Here is a 17,115-nt window from a genome sequence, read left to right as displayed (position 1 = left end):
AGAGTTCCTGAGCAGAAGAGTGCCTCCTTAGAGTGCCCAGAGCAGGAGAGTGCCCCCCTAGAGTGCCCAAAGCAGGAGCATGCCCCCTTAGAGTGCCCTGAGGCAGGGGAGTTCTCGAGCAGGAGCGTGCCCCCTTAGAGTGCGCAGACAAAAAGAGTGCTCCCTTAGAGTGCCCAGATTAGGACTGCCCCTTAGAGTGCCCAGAAAAAGAGTGCCCTCTTAGAGTGCCCAGAGCAGGAGAGTACCCCGAGTAGGAGAGAGTCCCCTTAGAGAGCCCAGAGCAGGAGAGTGACCTCTTAGAGTGCCCAGAAAAGGAGAGTGCCCCCTTAGAGTTCCCAGAGCAGAAAAGTGACCCCTTAGAGTGCGCAGAGCATAAGAGTGGCCCAAGCAGGAGAGTGACTCCTTAAAGTGTGCAGAGCAGGAGAGTGTCCCAAGCAGAAGAGTGTCCTGAGCAGGAGAGTGCCCCCTTAGAGCACCCAGAGCAGGAGAGTGACCCTTTAAAGCGCCTAGAGCAGGAGAGTGACCCAAGCAGGAAAGTGCCCTGAAAAGGAGTTTGCCTCCTTAGAGTGCCCAGAGCAGGAGATTGCCCCCCTAGAGTGCCCAGAGCTAGAGAGTTCCTGAGCAGGAGAGTGCCCAGAGCTAGAGAGTGCCCAGAGCAGGAGAGTGCCCCCCTAGAGTGCCCAGAGCAGGAGAGTGCCCCCCTAGAGTGCCCAGAGCAGGAGAGTGCCCCCCTAGAGTGCCCAGAGCAGGTGAGTTCCCGAGCAGGAGAGTGGCCCCTTAGAGTGCCCAGAAAAAGAGTGCCCCCTGAGAGTGCCCTGAGCAGGAAAGTGCCCCCTCAGAGCGTCCAGGGCAGGAGAGTGCTCAGAACAGTTGAGTGCCCCCTTAAAGTGCTCCGGGCAGGAGAGTGACCCATTAAAGTGTGCAGAGCAGAAGAGTGCCCAGAGCAGAAGATTGCCCCTTAGAGTGCCCAAAACAGGAGAGTGACCCCTTAGAGTGCGCAGAACAGTTGAGTTCTCCCTTAAAGTGCCCAGAGCAGGAGTGAGCCCAGAGCAGGAGAGCGTCTCCTTAGAGTTCGCACAGCAGGAGAGTTTTTGAGCAGGAGAATGCCCCCTTAGAGTGCCCAGAGTAGGAGAGTGACCCCTTAGAGTGCCCAGAACAGTTGAGTGCCACCTTAAAGTGACCAGAGTAGGAGTGTGCCTCTTTAGAGTGCCCAGAAAAAGAGAGTGTCCAGAGCAGGAGAATTCCGCCTTAGAGTCCCCAGAAAAAGAAAGCACCCTATTAGAGTGCCCAGAGCAGAAAAGTGCCCAGAGCAGGAGAGTGCCCTCTTAGAGTGCCCAGAAAAAGAGGGTGCCCCTTAGAGTGCCCAGAGCAGGAGAGTTCCCCCTTAGAGTGCCCAGAGCAGGAGAGTACCCCGAGTAGGAGAGGGTCCCCTTAGAGAGCCCAGAGCAGGAGAGTGACCTCTTAGAGTGCCCAGAAAAGGAGAGTGCCCCCTTAGAGTGCCCAGAGCAGAAAAGTGACCCCTTAGAGTGCGCAGAGCACGAGAGTGCCCCAAGCAGAAGAGTGACTCCTTAAAGTGTGCAGAGCAGGAGAGTACCCCGAGTAGGAGAGTGCCCCCTTAGAGAGCCCAGAGCAGGAGAGTGACCCCTTAGAGTGCCTAGAACAGGAGAGTGCTCCCTTAGAGTGCACAGAGCAGGAGAATGTTGTGAGCAGGAGAGTGCCCTCTTAGAGTGACCAGAAAAAGAGTGTCCAGAGCAGGAGAGTTCCCCCTTAGAGTGCACAGAAAAAAAGAGTGCCCTCTTAGAGTACCCAGAGCAGGAGAGTGACCCTCTTAGAGAGTGCAGAGCAGGAGAGTGTTCCAAGCAGAAGATTACCCCTTATTGTGCCCAGAGCAGGAGAGCGCCCAGAGCAGGAGAGTGCCTCCTTAGAGTTTGCACAGCAGGAGAGTTTTTGAGCAGGAGAATGACCCCTTAGAGTGCCCAGAACAGTTGAGTGCCACCTTAAAGTGCCCCAAGCAGGAGAGTGCCTCCTTAGAGTGCCAAGAAAAAGAGTGCCTCTTTAGAGTGCCCAGAAAAAAAGAGTGCCCTCTTAGAGTGGCCAGACCAGAAAAGTGTCCAGAGCAGGAGAGTGTCCCGAGCAGGAGAGTGCCCTTTTAGAGTGCCCAGAAAAAGAGGGTGTCCCTTAGAGTGCCCAGAGCAGGAGAGTGCCCCAAGCAGGAGAGTGCCTCCTTAGAATGCCCAGAGCAGGAGAGTGCCCCCTTAGAGTGCCCAGAGCAGGAGAGTGCTTGATTAGAGTGCCCAGAGCAGGAGAGTGCCCCTTTAGAGTGCCCAGAAAAAGAGGGTGTCCCTTAGAGTGCCCAGAGCAGGAGAGTGCCCCAAGCAGGAGAGTGCCTCCTTAGAATGCCCAGAGCAGGAGAGTGCCCCCTTAGAGTGCCCAGAGCAGGAGAGTGCTTGATTAGAGTGCCCAGAGCAGGAGAGTGCCCCTTTAGAGTGCCCAGAAAAAGAATGCCCTCTTAGAGTGCCTAGAGCAGGAGAGTGACCCTTTAAAGTGCCCCCAGCAGGAGAGTGCCCCTTTAGAGTGCCCAGAAAAAGAATGCCCTCTTAGAGTGCCTAGAGCAGGAGAGTGACCCTTTAAAGTGCCCCCAGCAGGAGAGTGCCCCTCTTAGAGTGTGCAGAGCAGGAGAGTGTCCCAACCAGGTTGCAGTTAAAGAAAATCAATCCTTCCTCCTTCAGGCTGGGGCTAGGTCAGAAAACCCCTCTCTTGTCCTAGCTCAGCCTGCAGCTGCTGCATCCAAATAAGGAAACAGCTCCTGTCCTGCCTGGTGTGGTGTTAAGAGGGATGGATGAGTTCCAGGTGTGGCCTTTATACAGAGGGACAGAGCTTGCCTTCCTGCTGGGTCTGGGCTGGGCTCAGCTACTTCCTTCTGTCCATCTACAAATACACAGGCACCATGTGTCACCAGTGCTTTTATAGCCTAGTGCCTCTGCACAGCACTGGGATCAATCCACCACTGATACTGCACTCCTGTCTAACTGAACATCAGCAGCCTATGTGGCTTCATCCCTCTAGCAGGTACAATGTTATTTAGAAACGTGTGACATTAGTGCAAATACCTCTGTGTAGATTTTGGGTGTGTTATAAAAAGATGTGAAAAAAAAAAATTGGAGGTGTGCTATGAGGGTGCTTGAAGAATTTTTGGGGGTGCTTCAGCACCCACCTGGCATGGCCCCTGTCATCCATGTGTCATATAATTATTAAATTGTGTGAGTCTGTTTATCTACTTTTGCAATGCCAGGTTACAGAAGAATATTATGTAGCACTTACCCCTGATGGAGCAGCTTCATGCGTCTTCTGTTCCTGTGCCCACGATGGTGATCTGCGTTTTCTGAAGCACCTGGCTGGGCTGGGAATATCAAGTGCAGATACCTGTGTGTATATATAGATATATCCCAGAAACACAAAAATACATGCACACTAGAAATGACACATACTGGTTAAGTAGAAGCAAAGTGTACTGCAACCAGATGGATGTGAAAAAGGACTGTTGTGAATCAACAGAAAAGAGATTATACTGTAATGCTTCATAGTTAGAAAAGATACAGTATACCACAGAGATTAAACAAATATAAGAATAAACTGCCACAATTCAAAAGGCAGCAAATAACTGTACTACAATATTTACGGGGTATATTTAACAGGCTGCAAACTAGGGGTAGGAGCCTATAGGTATACACCAGTCAGTATCCAGTAGTGCACTGCTCTAGTCCTTCTGCTGGCCATCTTATTGGGGCCCAAAACATTGCGTAGGAGCTCTGGAGGTATTGTTAAAAGCAGAGGCATGCAATGACACAGTGTTCCTAGCAGGCAACTTTGCTGTAAGGTTGTAGTGTAGGGTTGGCCTACAGCCACTCACTAGTCCTGTGTAGGCAGGAGTTCTTCATCCACCCACTAGGCAAAGGGGTCTCTCTCTCTCTGCTAATGTCCTCGGTGTCTGGTTTTTTAACTGAACAGCGGGCTCCCTGAAGTCCAGGTCTCACTCCAGTGTCACCATCTGCTCACTGCCTCCACTACTCTCAGGTTCATTGCAGAGATCGCCCCTCTCTTCTCCCTATGTGCTGCAGGTCTGTAACAGTCCTGGTCTGCCTGCAGGAATCCAGCCCTTCCTCTTTCTCAACCTGGGAAAAGTGCTCCAACCCCTCCACTTCATTGTCTCTCTCTTTGGGAAGATTAGAACAAACCTGTAGTAATGGCTGAGTCTCTTTGTGAACTACATTCCCACAATCCTCTATGTTTATTCTCAAAAGTTTCCATGTCCTCAACGTACCCCCTAGTGGATGGAGGGCAGTTAAACACCATCTACTCTATTATTTGCCAACAGTCTCTCTTATAACAATGCTGGTGTGAGTGTCTCCCAGGGCAACACAATCACAAAGTCTTTTTTTCCTACTGGAACTATAGACCAGGCTACAATTATAACTTTACTGTTATCCATTGAAGATACCCAGTTGCCAGACCATTCATTTCAACCATCTTTTCCATGTGCACTTACTGTATTTTATGAATGTTCATACTTGCCAACATTTCCAAAAGAGTTCCTGAGCCACCATTTTTTTTTTGTTGTGCATCGTGCAATCCATTGTAGTCGGGGAATGTACCCTAATTAGGGGTGGGAAATTCATTTGAAACGGGTGTGGTTCTACATTGAATGAGAAGAATCCCTTGTGATGGTGGATGTTCTTCATTACCTTGTCCTTCCATTACACTTGTTAAGAGTGCTGACTATGCCCATGTTTCCTGCTGCCCTCCTCCATTCATAAAGGCTGTACTTTAGTTTACATCAATGAAAAGTGTTCTATGGATGGAGGGCGGGTGGATGAATGAAAGGTCTCCTCTTCCATTCATACTAGACTTAAGCTGGCCATAGATGGACCGCAATTTGGCCGGTTCAGCAAGGACCAGCCTGAATTTCAATCCATCTATGGCTAACAATCAACTTCTGTCAAATGGGAACATTGGAAAACTTTTGTCGATCAGCTGCTGCTGTTGATCAGTGTATTCTGACAGCAGAGTAGTCCCGTTGTGAGAACACAATGGCACAACGGGGAAGATTCCTCCATCCACCTTGCTTGTGTGGATGACGTAATCCATTTTTTTTTTATTAGCCTGCTCACTGATCGAAATAAGAGTTAAAACATTTAGCAGTGTGGTTACTGCCACTGAAATGTGACAGCTCCAGCTGGGAGAGATGCTGATTGTCAGGGAGCCAGTACCTGGTGTCCAGACAACCAGTTACTCATCGCTGCCTGCACATGCAGCTTTCAAGCTGGGTTCCCGGCCGACAGGTAAATGTAAACTAAGGAGCAGTGACAGTATTATGAAAAAAAAACAGCATGGAGATTCCCCCACAATCCATACCAGGCCCTTCGGGTCTGGTATGAATTATAAGGGGCAGCCAATGGCAAAAAATGCTGAATGAGGTCCCCCCAAATTCCACACCAGACCCTTATCTGAGCATATAATGATAACCTACTCAAAAATTACATCAACAAAGATAATATAACCCCCAAAGTAAATATACATTCAAAGGTGAATATCACACACAAAATTTGAAAAAATACAGATAACTTATTCATATTTAATTGCAGTGACCTAACTATAGTGACCAATAATCGTAAGTGAACAGAATATTGTGAATATATATATATATATATATATATATATATATAGTGAACAAATAGAAACAGTTAAACTGTGAAAAAAACAATGAAGTGCAAAGTCCGAATCAGTGTATGAATCTTCAACAGGACTGTGAATCAACCAGTGACCACTGCAACAAAATCTTCCACCAGCTAGCGTGTGCGGTCACCTCCAGCTATGGCCCATCACAGGTCATGCAGACTTTAACTGTTTATCAGGGCAATCCTCTTTAGCAAAGGTAATGCATGCTCCAAATAAGCCAGCCGTAATAACTCCCCCTCCAAGGTGTACCAAACAATTCCTCTCCCATGGGCCACACATGGAAAGATAAATCACAAAGGACTTCCCATAGTGCAGTATGTTTCACAAATTTATTAAATGTAAAATGCAGAGTGCTTACATAAAATACAGGTCCACAGACCCCTGCAGGCTTGTAGGTAAAATAGGCAGAGATAGGTGTATCACAAATGGGTATAGCAAGATGGCGGCTGCCATCTGCACCGGAAACTATGTCACCACGCTTCTGTCCTACGCGTTACGTCAAGAATCACGTGACTTCCTCAGGGCAATGCAGCATGCATTGAGCATGCAGCCTGGCAGGCCAGGAAAGGGAATGGATATGTGCCCTCTTCTCCTGAACCATACCAGGCCACATGTCTTTAAGGGGGGCGGGGGTACCTTTCCATTTGGGACCCCTAAAGCAAAGCACCTTGTCTGCATGTTGATGAGGTGATGAGGACAAGGGCTACTTCCACACAAACCTGGCCTGGTGCTTGTGGGGATCTGTGGGCAAGGAGGCTTATCAGAATTTGGAAACACCTTTAACAATAATGGGGCCCCCAGATACTGCCCCTCGTACCCCTACTAAATCACAACTAAAGTACACAATAACACAAGCACAGACACATTTCTGTCCTTTATTAAAAAAAACATTCACCATCAAGGTGCATCCACCATCAACCATGCCCTCCAGTGATGAAGGTCCACATCATTTTTAGCGAATTGCTTGCTTCTGAGATAAATATCACATGAGGTGTTTTAACACGAAAAATCATGTGGTATTTGGCTCTTAGTGAATGGACCCCACTGTCTCATTAAATACAAAACATACTGTATGAAAAAAAGAAACTCCACATTATTCTGTTTACTCCCTTGTGAATACCAGACAATTCCACAGGTTTTCCCCACTAAAGTGAGTGTGCTGTGATGAGTGTTTGAAAGAATTTGCTTTGCACGATGAGTCATATAATGACACAGAACCGTATCAGTAACATTAGTAATTACCATTGACAGCAGGCATTACCTAGGCATTAAGAAAATAACATAATATATAGTTTCATTAATTGCAACTTACCAGTCACCAGCAATTGAGAGATTGTTCTTGTTATAAATGTGTGTACTCTGAAATGCTGGATATATCTATATTTACTCTGCTTGTTCTTTCTAGATGTATCTAGTACAGCAATATATAGAAAGGGACCCCCCAATCAAGGGTGAAAATAGGACGTACGTGGAACTTTAAATGTACCTCCTAGGAGGATAATAATCTGTAACTGATGCACAATTCATGTAATTAAAGCAGAACTATACTCACCTTGGCTCCAGAGATGCAATGTCCTGGAGCTCCCCGCCAGCCACTGACATCTTCAAGGGGTTGGCTTCTAGGTATCGATCGTCGGACGCTTTCATTGGCTGGGTAGGGATGACCTCACTCCTGTGCATGATTGTGAGTTCCATCGGATTTGGCATTGCCATATTTCTGCAGTGAGCTGTGCGTGTGTAGCTCACTGTACAGTGGTGGACAGGCAGATGGGTAATTTAATGCAAAAGAGAAACCATGTCTCTTCTGCATTAAAAGTCCCGCCTGTTTACCCTTGATTATTTGTTACCTAAAGTTTCATTTTATTAAAAGCATCTTTTTATTTTTGACATGAAAATGGTTTTAAAGGAAGAAAGTTTTTTACCTTCATGCATTCCATGCATAAAGGTAAAAAAATTGTCTGCATGGAGTTTTCTCCCCCTCCCTTACCCGAGCCCAGTCTTAATCCAGCAATGTGCATGAGAGCAGATAAAACAATAGAAACCTCCTGCACTACTCAAAATTGGACTAATAATTATGGGGAGGGGGCTGCTAACACCCAACCATATACCAAATGGATAATGTGCAAAATCTAAAGTGAATTGGTGCAGCGCTACCCCAATACTATACTACTCCCTTACTGGCTTATCTAAAAAAAAACAGATAATGAAACCAATATATGATGTACAATAAATATATAAAATAGAATAGAATGCACATAAAACAGTTTAGGAGAGTCTCTCTCTGCTTTCTCTCACCTCATTGGCTCAGACACAGCAGCAGGAGCTATTGGCTCCCACTGCCGTCAATCACAGCCAGTGGAAGGGGCGGGCTGTACTCAGTGTGTCTTATGGACACACAGAGCAGGGCTCAGGAGCGAACACGCACGAGTGTCCCTATAGCATCGGCTTGCTATGGGGGCACTTAACAGGGGGTGGGGCCAGCAGCACCAGTGAGGGTGCCCGAGAAAAGGAGGATTGGGGCTGCTCTGCGCAAAACCAATTCACAGAGCAAGCAAGTTTGACATGTTTGGTTTGTTTTTTTTAATTTAAATTCTGCCTACAATCACTTGAACATGTTTAAAAGACACATTCAGGTCACTAAAATAAGTGCTCTTTTCATACATCACATTATCTTTAGCTTTATTACATTACACAGTGTTTAGAAACATCAGTGCATTACGCAATAAATCATCTCTTTAGGATGTGCACTGGAGCAGGGGCGGACTGTCAACTCATGGGGCCCCCGGGCAATAGGGGATCATGGGGCCCCTGTGTCCTTGCCCAAACTCAAAAAAGCCTATGAAAAAGGTACCAGGGGCATCTCATGGGGCCTCCTACTGACCCGAGTTTCCAAATGGTCAGTCTGCCCCTGCACTGGAGGATAGGCTTAAGCCCCATACACATGGGCCGAATATCGGGCGGTATCTGCTGGTTCAACAGAAACCAGCAGACATTATGGCAGCCGATCCGACAGAAGCTGGATATTTGTCTAGCTTATGTCGAAGTGGCATGACCGGAAAAGGTCTGCTGATCGGCTTCCGATCATCAATGTCAGCCAATGACTGAAAACACTGACCAGTGTGTTCTGACGGGGGGGGCAGTAAAACTGTCAGAACACAATAGCACAGCGGGAAGTTCACTGTACTAACACTGCTTGGGTTAGTACAGCCATCTGTCAGTTTGTTTTTTTTTTTAAGCCCACTGGGTTAAATGAAAAAAAACTGATAATGTGTACAGGGCATTACATATCTTGTCCAGTTTAAAGTCACAAATCTATTTGTAAACAATTATTTCAGAAAATATAACAAATATGTTATAGATCGTCCAATAAATATTGCAAAGGATAATACACAAATAAAGTGCAGTAGTTGCCTGTTCCAGAGGTCTGTGGAGGCAATCTGGAAACTTTACACTTCTATCTGAAAGCTGACAAGCTTGCGAAGTTTACATAGAGTATGTGTAAAACACTCCACAAATAGGTCCCCCACGCAAGCCTTACATCTGTGGCAGCGAAAGATTTAAAGGTATCTTTTAAACCTAGGCAGTAAAAGTACCAGAATCTGATCTGGTATCAGCGTCTTGCAATACGTATACAGCAGCAGAGATCAGACTGGGAAAGGGCGATGGAATAACAAAGACCATCCTGACAGAGGGAGAGAGCAAAGTGACAGAGAGATGATATCACAAGTATGTTGCTGCTACGTTTACTGTCTTGTCACAGGGTGCAAGTGGGGAGGTGACCTGTAAGTGAAAGCAAAACTGCAGCAGAGAAAGATCAGGCCCCTACCCCTGACAGGATTTTGCTGTGTGGCAGAGCTCTTTAAATCGTATGATTTTTTTTTTTTACAGAAATATATATGCTTTTGGCAGCTAAAACAGCTCCTTTAAGTGTATTTGTGCAGCTGCCCGTAGTTCAGCTTGAAATTATTATCCCACTCAGTGATAGATGTTCTCTGCAAACACTATTTTTTTTTTAGTAATCCCCATTATGATCCACTAACAACATGCTGGGGATTATGTTATAACAAACTCACATACCAATTCCCAGAGGGGCAAGGATTTCTAAGAAAATATTGAGCCTAGCGAGAAAACAAGTCCCAGGTTTATAGAGGGGTTTCTTTATTTAAAAAATGTATTAGCAGAGTGGTGCCTGGTTACACAACCTTTGGTGGCCCAGAACATTATCCTCTTGACCATTTCGCTTTACCCCCTGGGCCTCATTATCGCTGAGCTGATGGTTCTAGCCAGTATGTGACGTTCCTTAGAATTGTTTTCACTACAGTATATAGAATGTATTGGAGACTTCAGGCACTACTATAGAGCCCAAAACAACCCAATCCTTAGCAGAATACCTATGGCGGCTTAAAGCCTAAGGCAGGCCATGCATGATTCATTTTAGTTGAACAAAAAAAAAAAGAAAAGAACCAATTCTCCCATTCAAAAATTCGATGTGGATAGGAGAATCACTCCTGCTGAACTATTGTATTCTGACAGTGGAGAGCCTTCCCCGCCAGAAGAAGACAGTGATCAGTATTGCCGGCTATAGCCTGTGATACCGATTGTTTGAGAAAATTCCGACAGGCTGGATGTGCACAAGTCGATCGCTAGATCTTCTTGTGTATAACTTGCTAGCCGATACATGGATCACAATTTGTCCGGTCCCTGCTGAACCAGACAAATTTCGATCGATGTATGGGCAGCTTAATGTCAGGAAATCTAAAAGCACTCATTTAGGTGGGGGAGAGTAAAAACACTTTTACTTACTGGATCCTCTGCTCCCCCAGCAGACGGAGCTCCCCTATGCTTCGGCAATAGACAGTCTTTCAGCATTATCATGTCCAGTGTAGGGCTAGGGACCCTGCATCGGTCTTGATGACATCAGGTCCTTAGTCCATTGGGGAATGACACTGCGGGTAGTGGTCTAGCTGCATGGAGGATCAGGTTAGTAAATCTTCTTTTCTATGTCCTGTGATATTCAGATCCCCAGCCAGCCGACTCAAAGCAAATTGCCCCTTTTTTTTCAAAATAACAAAACAAAAGTAGCTTTGCTTCAGCATGCAAAACACAAATAGTACATAACTCCAGATCAAAAATACAACTTTGGCTTACCTCCAGTGAAACCTGTCCCTTAGAAGGGTTGTAGCGTCCCCCGCTGGGGGGTCTACAGAAAAGGATACCACAGCTAGCAGTGTTTCAGCAGTGAATAGCCTACAGCCCTTCCACACAAGCCTGCCCTGTTCCGTACACCTACTGACTGTTTCCTGTCCTTTTTCAGCTCTCTCTCACAGACAGGTTAACCCTTTCAGGACATAGGTCCCACATAAGGACTTAACAATCCTTGGGTAAGCTTTCCCCTTTTGCCGAATCATCCCAGAACCACTCACCTTGCATAAGTAAGAACCCTGACTCTCAGTTCTCATTCTGTCATTTGTCATCCCCTTAAAGCAGTGGTGGGCAACCTTTTTTTTCAACTGAGCCAAATCTCGCCAAAACCACGATTGAAATTTATTTTGAGAGCCACATTTTTAAAACTGAAAAGACATCTCCCATATAGTAATTCATCCCCCATAGTAATTCATCCCCCATAGTAATTCATCCCCCATATAGTAATTCATCCCCCATAGTAATTCATCCCCCATAGCAATTCATCCCCCATAGCAATTCATCCCCCATAGCAATTCATCCCCCATATAGCAATTCATCCCCCATATAGTAATTCATCCCCCATATAGTAATTCATCCCCCATATAGTAATTCATCCCCCATATAGTAATTCATCCCCAATATTAATTCACCCCCCATAGTAATTCATCCCCCATATAGTAATTCATCCCCCATAGTAATTCATCCCCCATATAGTAATTCATCCCCCATAGTAATTCATCCCCCATAGTAATTCATCCCCCATAGTAATTCATCCCCCATAGTAATTCATCCCCCATAGTAATTCATCCCCCATATAGTAATTCATCCCCCATAGTAATTCATCTCCCATATAGTAATTCATCTCCCATATAGTAATTCATCCCCCATATAGTAAGTCCCCCATATAGTAAGTCCCCCATATAGTAAGTCCCCCCCCATATAGTAAGTCCCCCATATAGTAATTCATCCCCCATATAGTAAGTCCCCCATATAGTAATTCATCCCCCATATAGTAAGTCCCCCCTGTGTCAATTCACTTACCTTTGCTCCGCGCGTTCCTCTCGCCGTGCTTCCCGCGCCGTTCTGGTCTTCAGGGCGGACTGTGAGAGGAGAGGAGTTCGTCACGCTGCCCCGCCTACATCCTGGCTGCCCCGCCTACATCCTGACAGCTGCAGAGTCCTGACTTTTGGGGTGGCCGTCCGAGAGGAGGGAGGGGAGAGGAGGGAGGGGAGGGGAGGTGAGGGGGCGGCCGCCCTGCACACGCCCGTCCGAGAGGAGGGAGAGGAGGGAGGGGAGCGGGCGCCCGGCACACAGAAGAGCCACATTTAAGCTTGTAAAGAGCCGCATGTGGCTCGCGAGCCGCGGCTTGCCGACCACTGACTTAAAGGAATCACAACCCAAACAAAGGAGAAACATTCCTCCTATTCCTCCTATCCAAGACCCATCCCTGGCCTCCTGTACAGTGCCCTAGACCTAAATGAGCAGTTAACCCTTGCAGTGTGAGCACAGACCCCCTGCCAGGGAGAAGTTTCAAGCTGGGCTTTATGAAACATTACACTGAGCTGACGTTCCCACAAACTAACAAAAGCTATGCATGCATATTAATATGGTATTCTTTCCTGCAATAGTTCAATGATGACTTTTGTTGCACAACTTTTATAGGTCTGTTATAGAGGAGCTTGTTTTTAGCACAATCATCAGTTCACACAATCGAGTTAATTTATGTACGGATGTTATTTCACATGTGTTTTTGTTATCCCGTGAAAATGTTCGCATCGTGTTCAATCCACAAGAATATTGCAATGGTGTGAAATTATCTTTCCACATAAAATAAAGACTCAATCATTGAAAACCTCACCCATAAATCAATATTTGTTCTTATAAGTCATTGTTTTAGCTCCTCCTCGAATGGCTCCAGATGAACTGGGCAGTGGTGTATTTAGGTTTTGTGCAGCCCTAGGCAACACAAAAATTGGACGCCCCCCCTCCTCCCCAGCAGAGAGAGCCTGACACCGAGCAACACCAGACCCCACCCACGGAGAGAGCCTGGCAGAGACCAACAATACCCCTGCCCTGTCCCCACTCGAAAGAACCTTCCACTAACACACCCTGTGACAGAGAGCAAGACGCTCACCCTCACAGCTCTGATCATCCCCAGGAAGGTCTGCATACACCATCTATCAGCCCGCAGCTTCTCTCACATCACAGCTGGTCCCCATGCCCCTCCTTCCAAGGGCCAGTGCTGCCCCCTAAAAAATGCCACCCTAGGCAAATGCCTTGTTTGCCTTGTGGTAAATACACCCCTGGACCTGGGTCCCTTATTTGTATTATAGAGACAGAAGCATTTTAAAGATATAAGTAATAAAACATCAGGACATTCAGGTTTTCAAGTTATTCAAGTTAAAGTGTATGGCAAGCAAAAAACCTCTTTCTAGATTTAGATCGACTGCAGAAGCATTGAAACTCCTATTATGATTTTACTGCTATCCTGGGCTCCATTAAGGAGATTTACCCTCATGTCCTGTTCCACTGACAATGTTTCCACTAGACTGGAAGTGATGGAAAATCAGTGGCAAATACAGAAAAACAAATCTGGCATGGGTTGTAGCCTTTCCCTTCTCTGCTATTTAAAAACATTTTTATTTCTGTCTGTATTGCTGTTGGAGAGTTCTTCTCACCTTCCTGTCTGCTAAAACGTTGTTAACTGCACAAAATGTGATAATAAATCTCTAACGTACAGTAACAAAGCCCAGATAGCAGTTAAAAAAACAGGAGTTCGAGTCCTTCCCAACTCTATCCAAACCAAAAAAAAGTTTTTGGCTTTAATCATTAATGGTGGTGTTAGCTTAACCTGACTGCAAACTGTTGCTTTACTGCTACTGCGTGGGCCAGCTGCACAGAATCACATATATATATATGTGTGATTTCGCATTTCCAGGTAGGGGGCGTGCACGTGTCCCAGGAAGCAATTCATGGCTGGGATGCGGCAATCTGCAGAGCGAATGACAGGAGAGAGATCTGTAGATGTAAACAATACAGATTTTTCTCCTGTCAGCGAGGATGTTCCGGTTTTTATCTCCCTGCAAAGCAGGGAATAAAGACCAGCACATTCTCTAGTAAAACAGCACACAGTACACAGTACCTCTAATAAAACAGCACACAGTTAACCCCTTGATTGTCTCAGGTATCAACCTTTTCCTGCACAGTTTTATTAGTACAGTGACAGTGGTGTTTATTAGCACTGATCACTGTATTAGTGTCACTGGAGATGTCAGTAGCAGTTAATCAGTTCCCACCCAGTGTCAGTTAATGTCAGATTGCCGCCACACTACCACAGTCCCGCTATAAGTCACCGATCACTGCCATTACTTGTATTAAAAGAAAAATAAATTCCAGTATCTGTACCATTGATTGCAGACACTATAATTTTCATGCAAACCCATATTATACACTTATTGGAATGTATTTTTTTTTTTTTTACCAAAGACATGTAGCATAATACATTTAGCATAAATTTATGAAGAATGTTTTATTATTCTTATTATTATTGTTATTATTATTATTGGATATGTTTTATAGCAAAAAGTAAAAAAATATTGGTCTTTTTTCATTTACAGCACATAAAAAATCCCAGTGGTGATCAAATGCCACCAAAAGAAATCTCTGTTGGTGTGAAAAAAAATTATATAAATTTAATTTGTGTGCAGTGTTGCATGACCACACAATTGTCAGTTACAGTAGTGCAGTGCCGTATAGCAAAAAATGGTCTGGTTATGAAGGGGGGGGGGGTAAATCTTGCGGAGGGCAAGTGGTTAAAGTTTATTAATATTAAATGGTTACTCTTGGTAGCAACCATTAATGCTGTGACATGAATTTTCTCCTTTACCTATTATCTATAACAAAAGTCAATGCACAAGGTGTAATGATGAAGATATTACTATAGGGGAGTTCTGGTAGCAAACATTTATTTAGTTCTACCTTAAAATTCACAGGAGTTATTAGTGTGGTTATCATTTATAAATAGTTGATTGTAGTTTTCTGATACATGGTGTATATTATATGTTACTGGAAGTCTACTACAGTGATTTGTTTGCACTATGGTCTCTTTGTCTAGGAAGGATCGTCGTAAAAGGCATACCATGTCCATCTGGGAGCAGCGCACAAGTCAGCTAAGGAGACATATACAGATGTCTAGTAAGGAAGCTCTACAGAATGAAGAACTAACAGCGCTGAATCCTCACTCCAGTATATATCGCAAAACAAAGCTAGCAGAAGAGTTGGCTGGTGAAAAGGTAGAAGGTCAGCAAGAAGAAAAGCCAGGAACAGACGGTGGCAAAGATGGAGAAGAAAGCCCCACTCACCAAAATCTCAGGGAACACTGGCGGCAGAAGTCTAGACATGGCAATGCTGAAAATACAGAGCCTAATGGCACAACACCTGAGGAGTCTATACGCAGAAGGCAAAGCCAAAGACGAAGCCGGCACAGAAAAGTGAGGACTGAAGGGAAGGAGATGTCCAGCAATCCAAATAGCACCTCAGCCAGTCAGGAGGGAGGACTTGAGAGAGTGACCACTGAGGATGGTAAAACACCCAAAGAGGAGAGAAGGAATGGTGAAGCCAAGGAAGTGAGGGGAAATGAGGAGGAGCCACTTTCGAGTTGTCTCAAATACTGTGAAGATAGGTACATAAGACTTGTGTTGCTACAAATGTATGTACAGGTCTGCAAATATTTCTACACATAAGCAGATCTTAGGTGAAGCTTAGATGTGAAGGTATGGAGTGACTGCATTTTTAGTTTTCCCATATGTAATCTTTACCTATGATCTGCTTATATGTGGAAACATTACCTGACTAACCTTTGGGCTTAAAAGCATTTTGCACGTGAACACCTACCATGTTTAATGGTTAGGATCACCTTTTACATAAACTAACCCATACAAACCAGGTGCCCCAGTAGTTTTAAACACACCATGCCTGTAGGCATTTTCTTTAATCCATGAAGCCTGGCTGAACTACTCCCAATGTTTACAATCCTATGTCCTGGCTCACTTTCAGGACATGGGCTACAATAAATTAACTGTTGAGCTTCCTTCTTTCAGGACAGCTAAAGTGATAATCTCTTTAGTTGTCCTCAAAGAAGGAGCCTATGTTACCAGAAAATAAGCCAGGACAAAGGAATGTAAATTTCGGGAGCAATTCAGCCAGGCTTCATCAGTGACATGCAGGTATCGCATTTGCATTAAGCATGTTTCTACAAATGACACAGTGAGGGTTATTTACTAAAGCTGGAGGTCTGGTGCAACTCTGCAAAGAAACAAATCAGCTTCCATGTTTTATTGCCAAAACTTAATTGCACAAGCTGAATTAAGAAGCTGATTGGCTACCATGCACAGCTTCATCAGATTCTGAGTGCTCCAGTTTTAGTAACTCTCCCCCAGTGTATTCTAAAAACTATTGGGGCCCTTTGTCTGCATGGGCCAGTTAATGTAAAAGGTGAATGTGGCCTTTAACTGGATCTGTGAATTATCAAAAACGTTTTTTTCTTATTTCATGAATAAAGGAACTCCCTAGTTTACACAACACTTTTGCCAGGTGTTTTCACTCAATATAAAGAATATAAAGAACAGTGGTGCACCTTGAAATACAATACATTACAACCATTAATGTTTAAAGCTCAATGCTCACCTGGAATTTTAGTTTTGGGTGAGCTCATGTTGGTCAAATGACTTACTGGCATCTTCTGTAGCGAGATTTCCCTGAAATAGCTTGTGCCCATGCCTCCTCCTACAAAGCCTTAAAGGATACCTGTACAAGTATGTAGGCTGCCATTGGTGGCCTCTCTTTCTAAAAATGCTAATTATCTATCTATGGTTTTAGTTTTTTCTCAGCCAATGGTCCAGTCAATCAAATAGACATCAGAACTCCTGATCTGTATAACTAATACAGGTCAGTGGCTTTACTGAACATTAAAATCTATTATATTAACTATCTTTTTCCAAAGGATAGGCCAGCGGTGGTAACTAAAGTATTTCTCTTAAGATTGGTCTTCAATAAAGGTGTCACTCAATTACTGTTAGCCTCCCACATTTTGCAGAATTAATCAGGAAATGTGAAACTAATTGTTGACTTTGTAAAGACCATGACACTTGAATGGCACTGGGAGTTCTGATGAAGATATTTTGCCGCTGGAGTCCT

At 44.8% G+C, this 17,115-nt stretch overlaps 1 protein-coding gene across 8 annotated transcripts in view; it reads left to right on the top strand.

Annotated features, from left to right (window-relative positions):
* CACNA1E (calcium voltage-gated channel subunit alpha1 E) overlaps positions 1-17,115 on the top strand; it is a 1,021,369-nt gene that overhangs the window by 918,966 nt on the left and 85,288 nt on the right. For all 8 annotated transcript variants that reach the window (XM_089671475.1, XM_089671472.1, XM_089671471.1 and 5 more), the window contains one exon: positions 15,035-15,601. In XM_089671475.1, the coding sequence (XP_089527601.1) occupies positions 15,035-15,601 (567 nt within the window). The remainder of the gene's footprint in view (positions 1-15,034; positions 15,602-17,115) is intronic.

This window comes from Staurois parvus, unplaced genomic scaffold (assembly GCF_062004578.1).
Source record: "Staurois parvus isolate SC_StPar_1 unplaced genomic scaffold, SC_StPar_1.0 ptg000106l, whole genome shotgun sequence".
Taxonomy (NCBI): domain Eukaryota; kingdom Metazoa; phylum Chordata; class Amphibia; order Anura; family Ranidae; genus Staurois; species Staurois parvus.
Note: the sequence above shows the minus strand (reverse complement) of the source record. Positions and strands in the feature narration are given on the sequence as shown.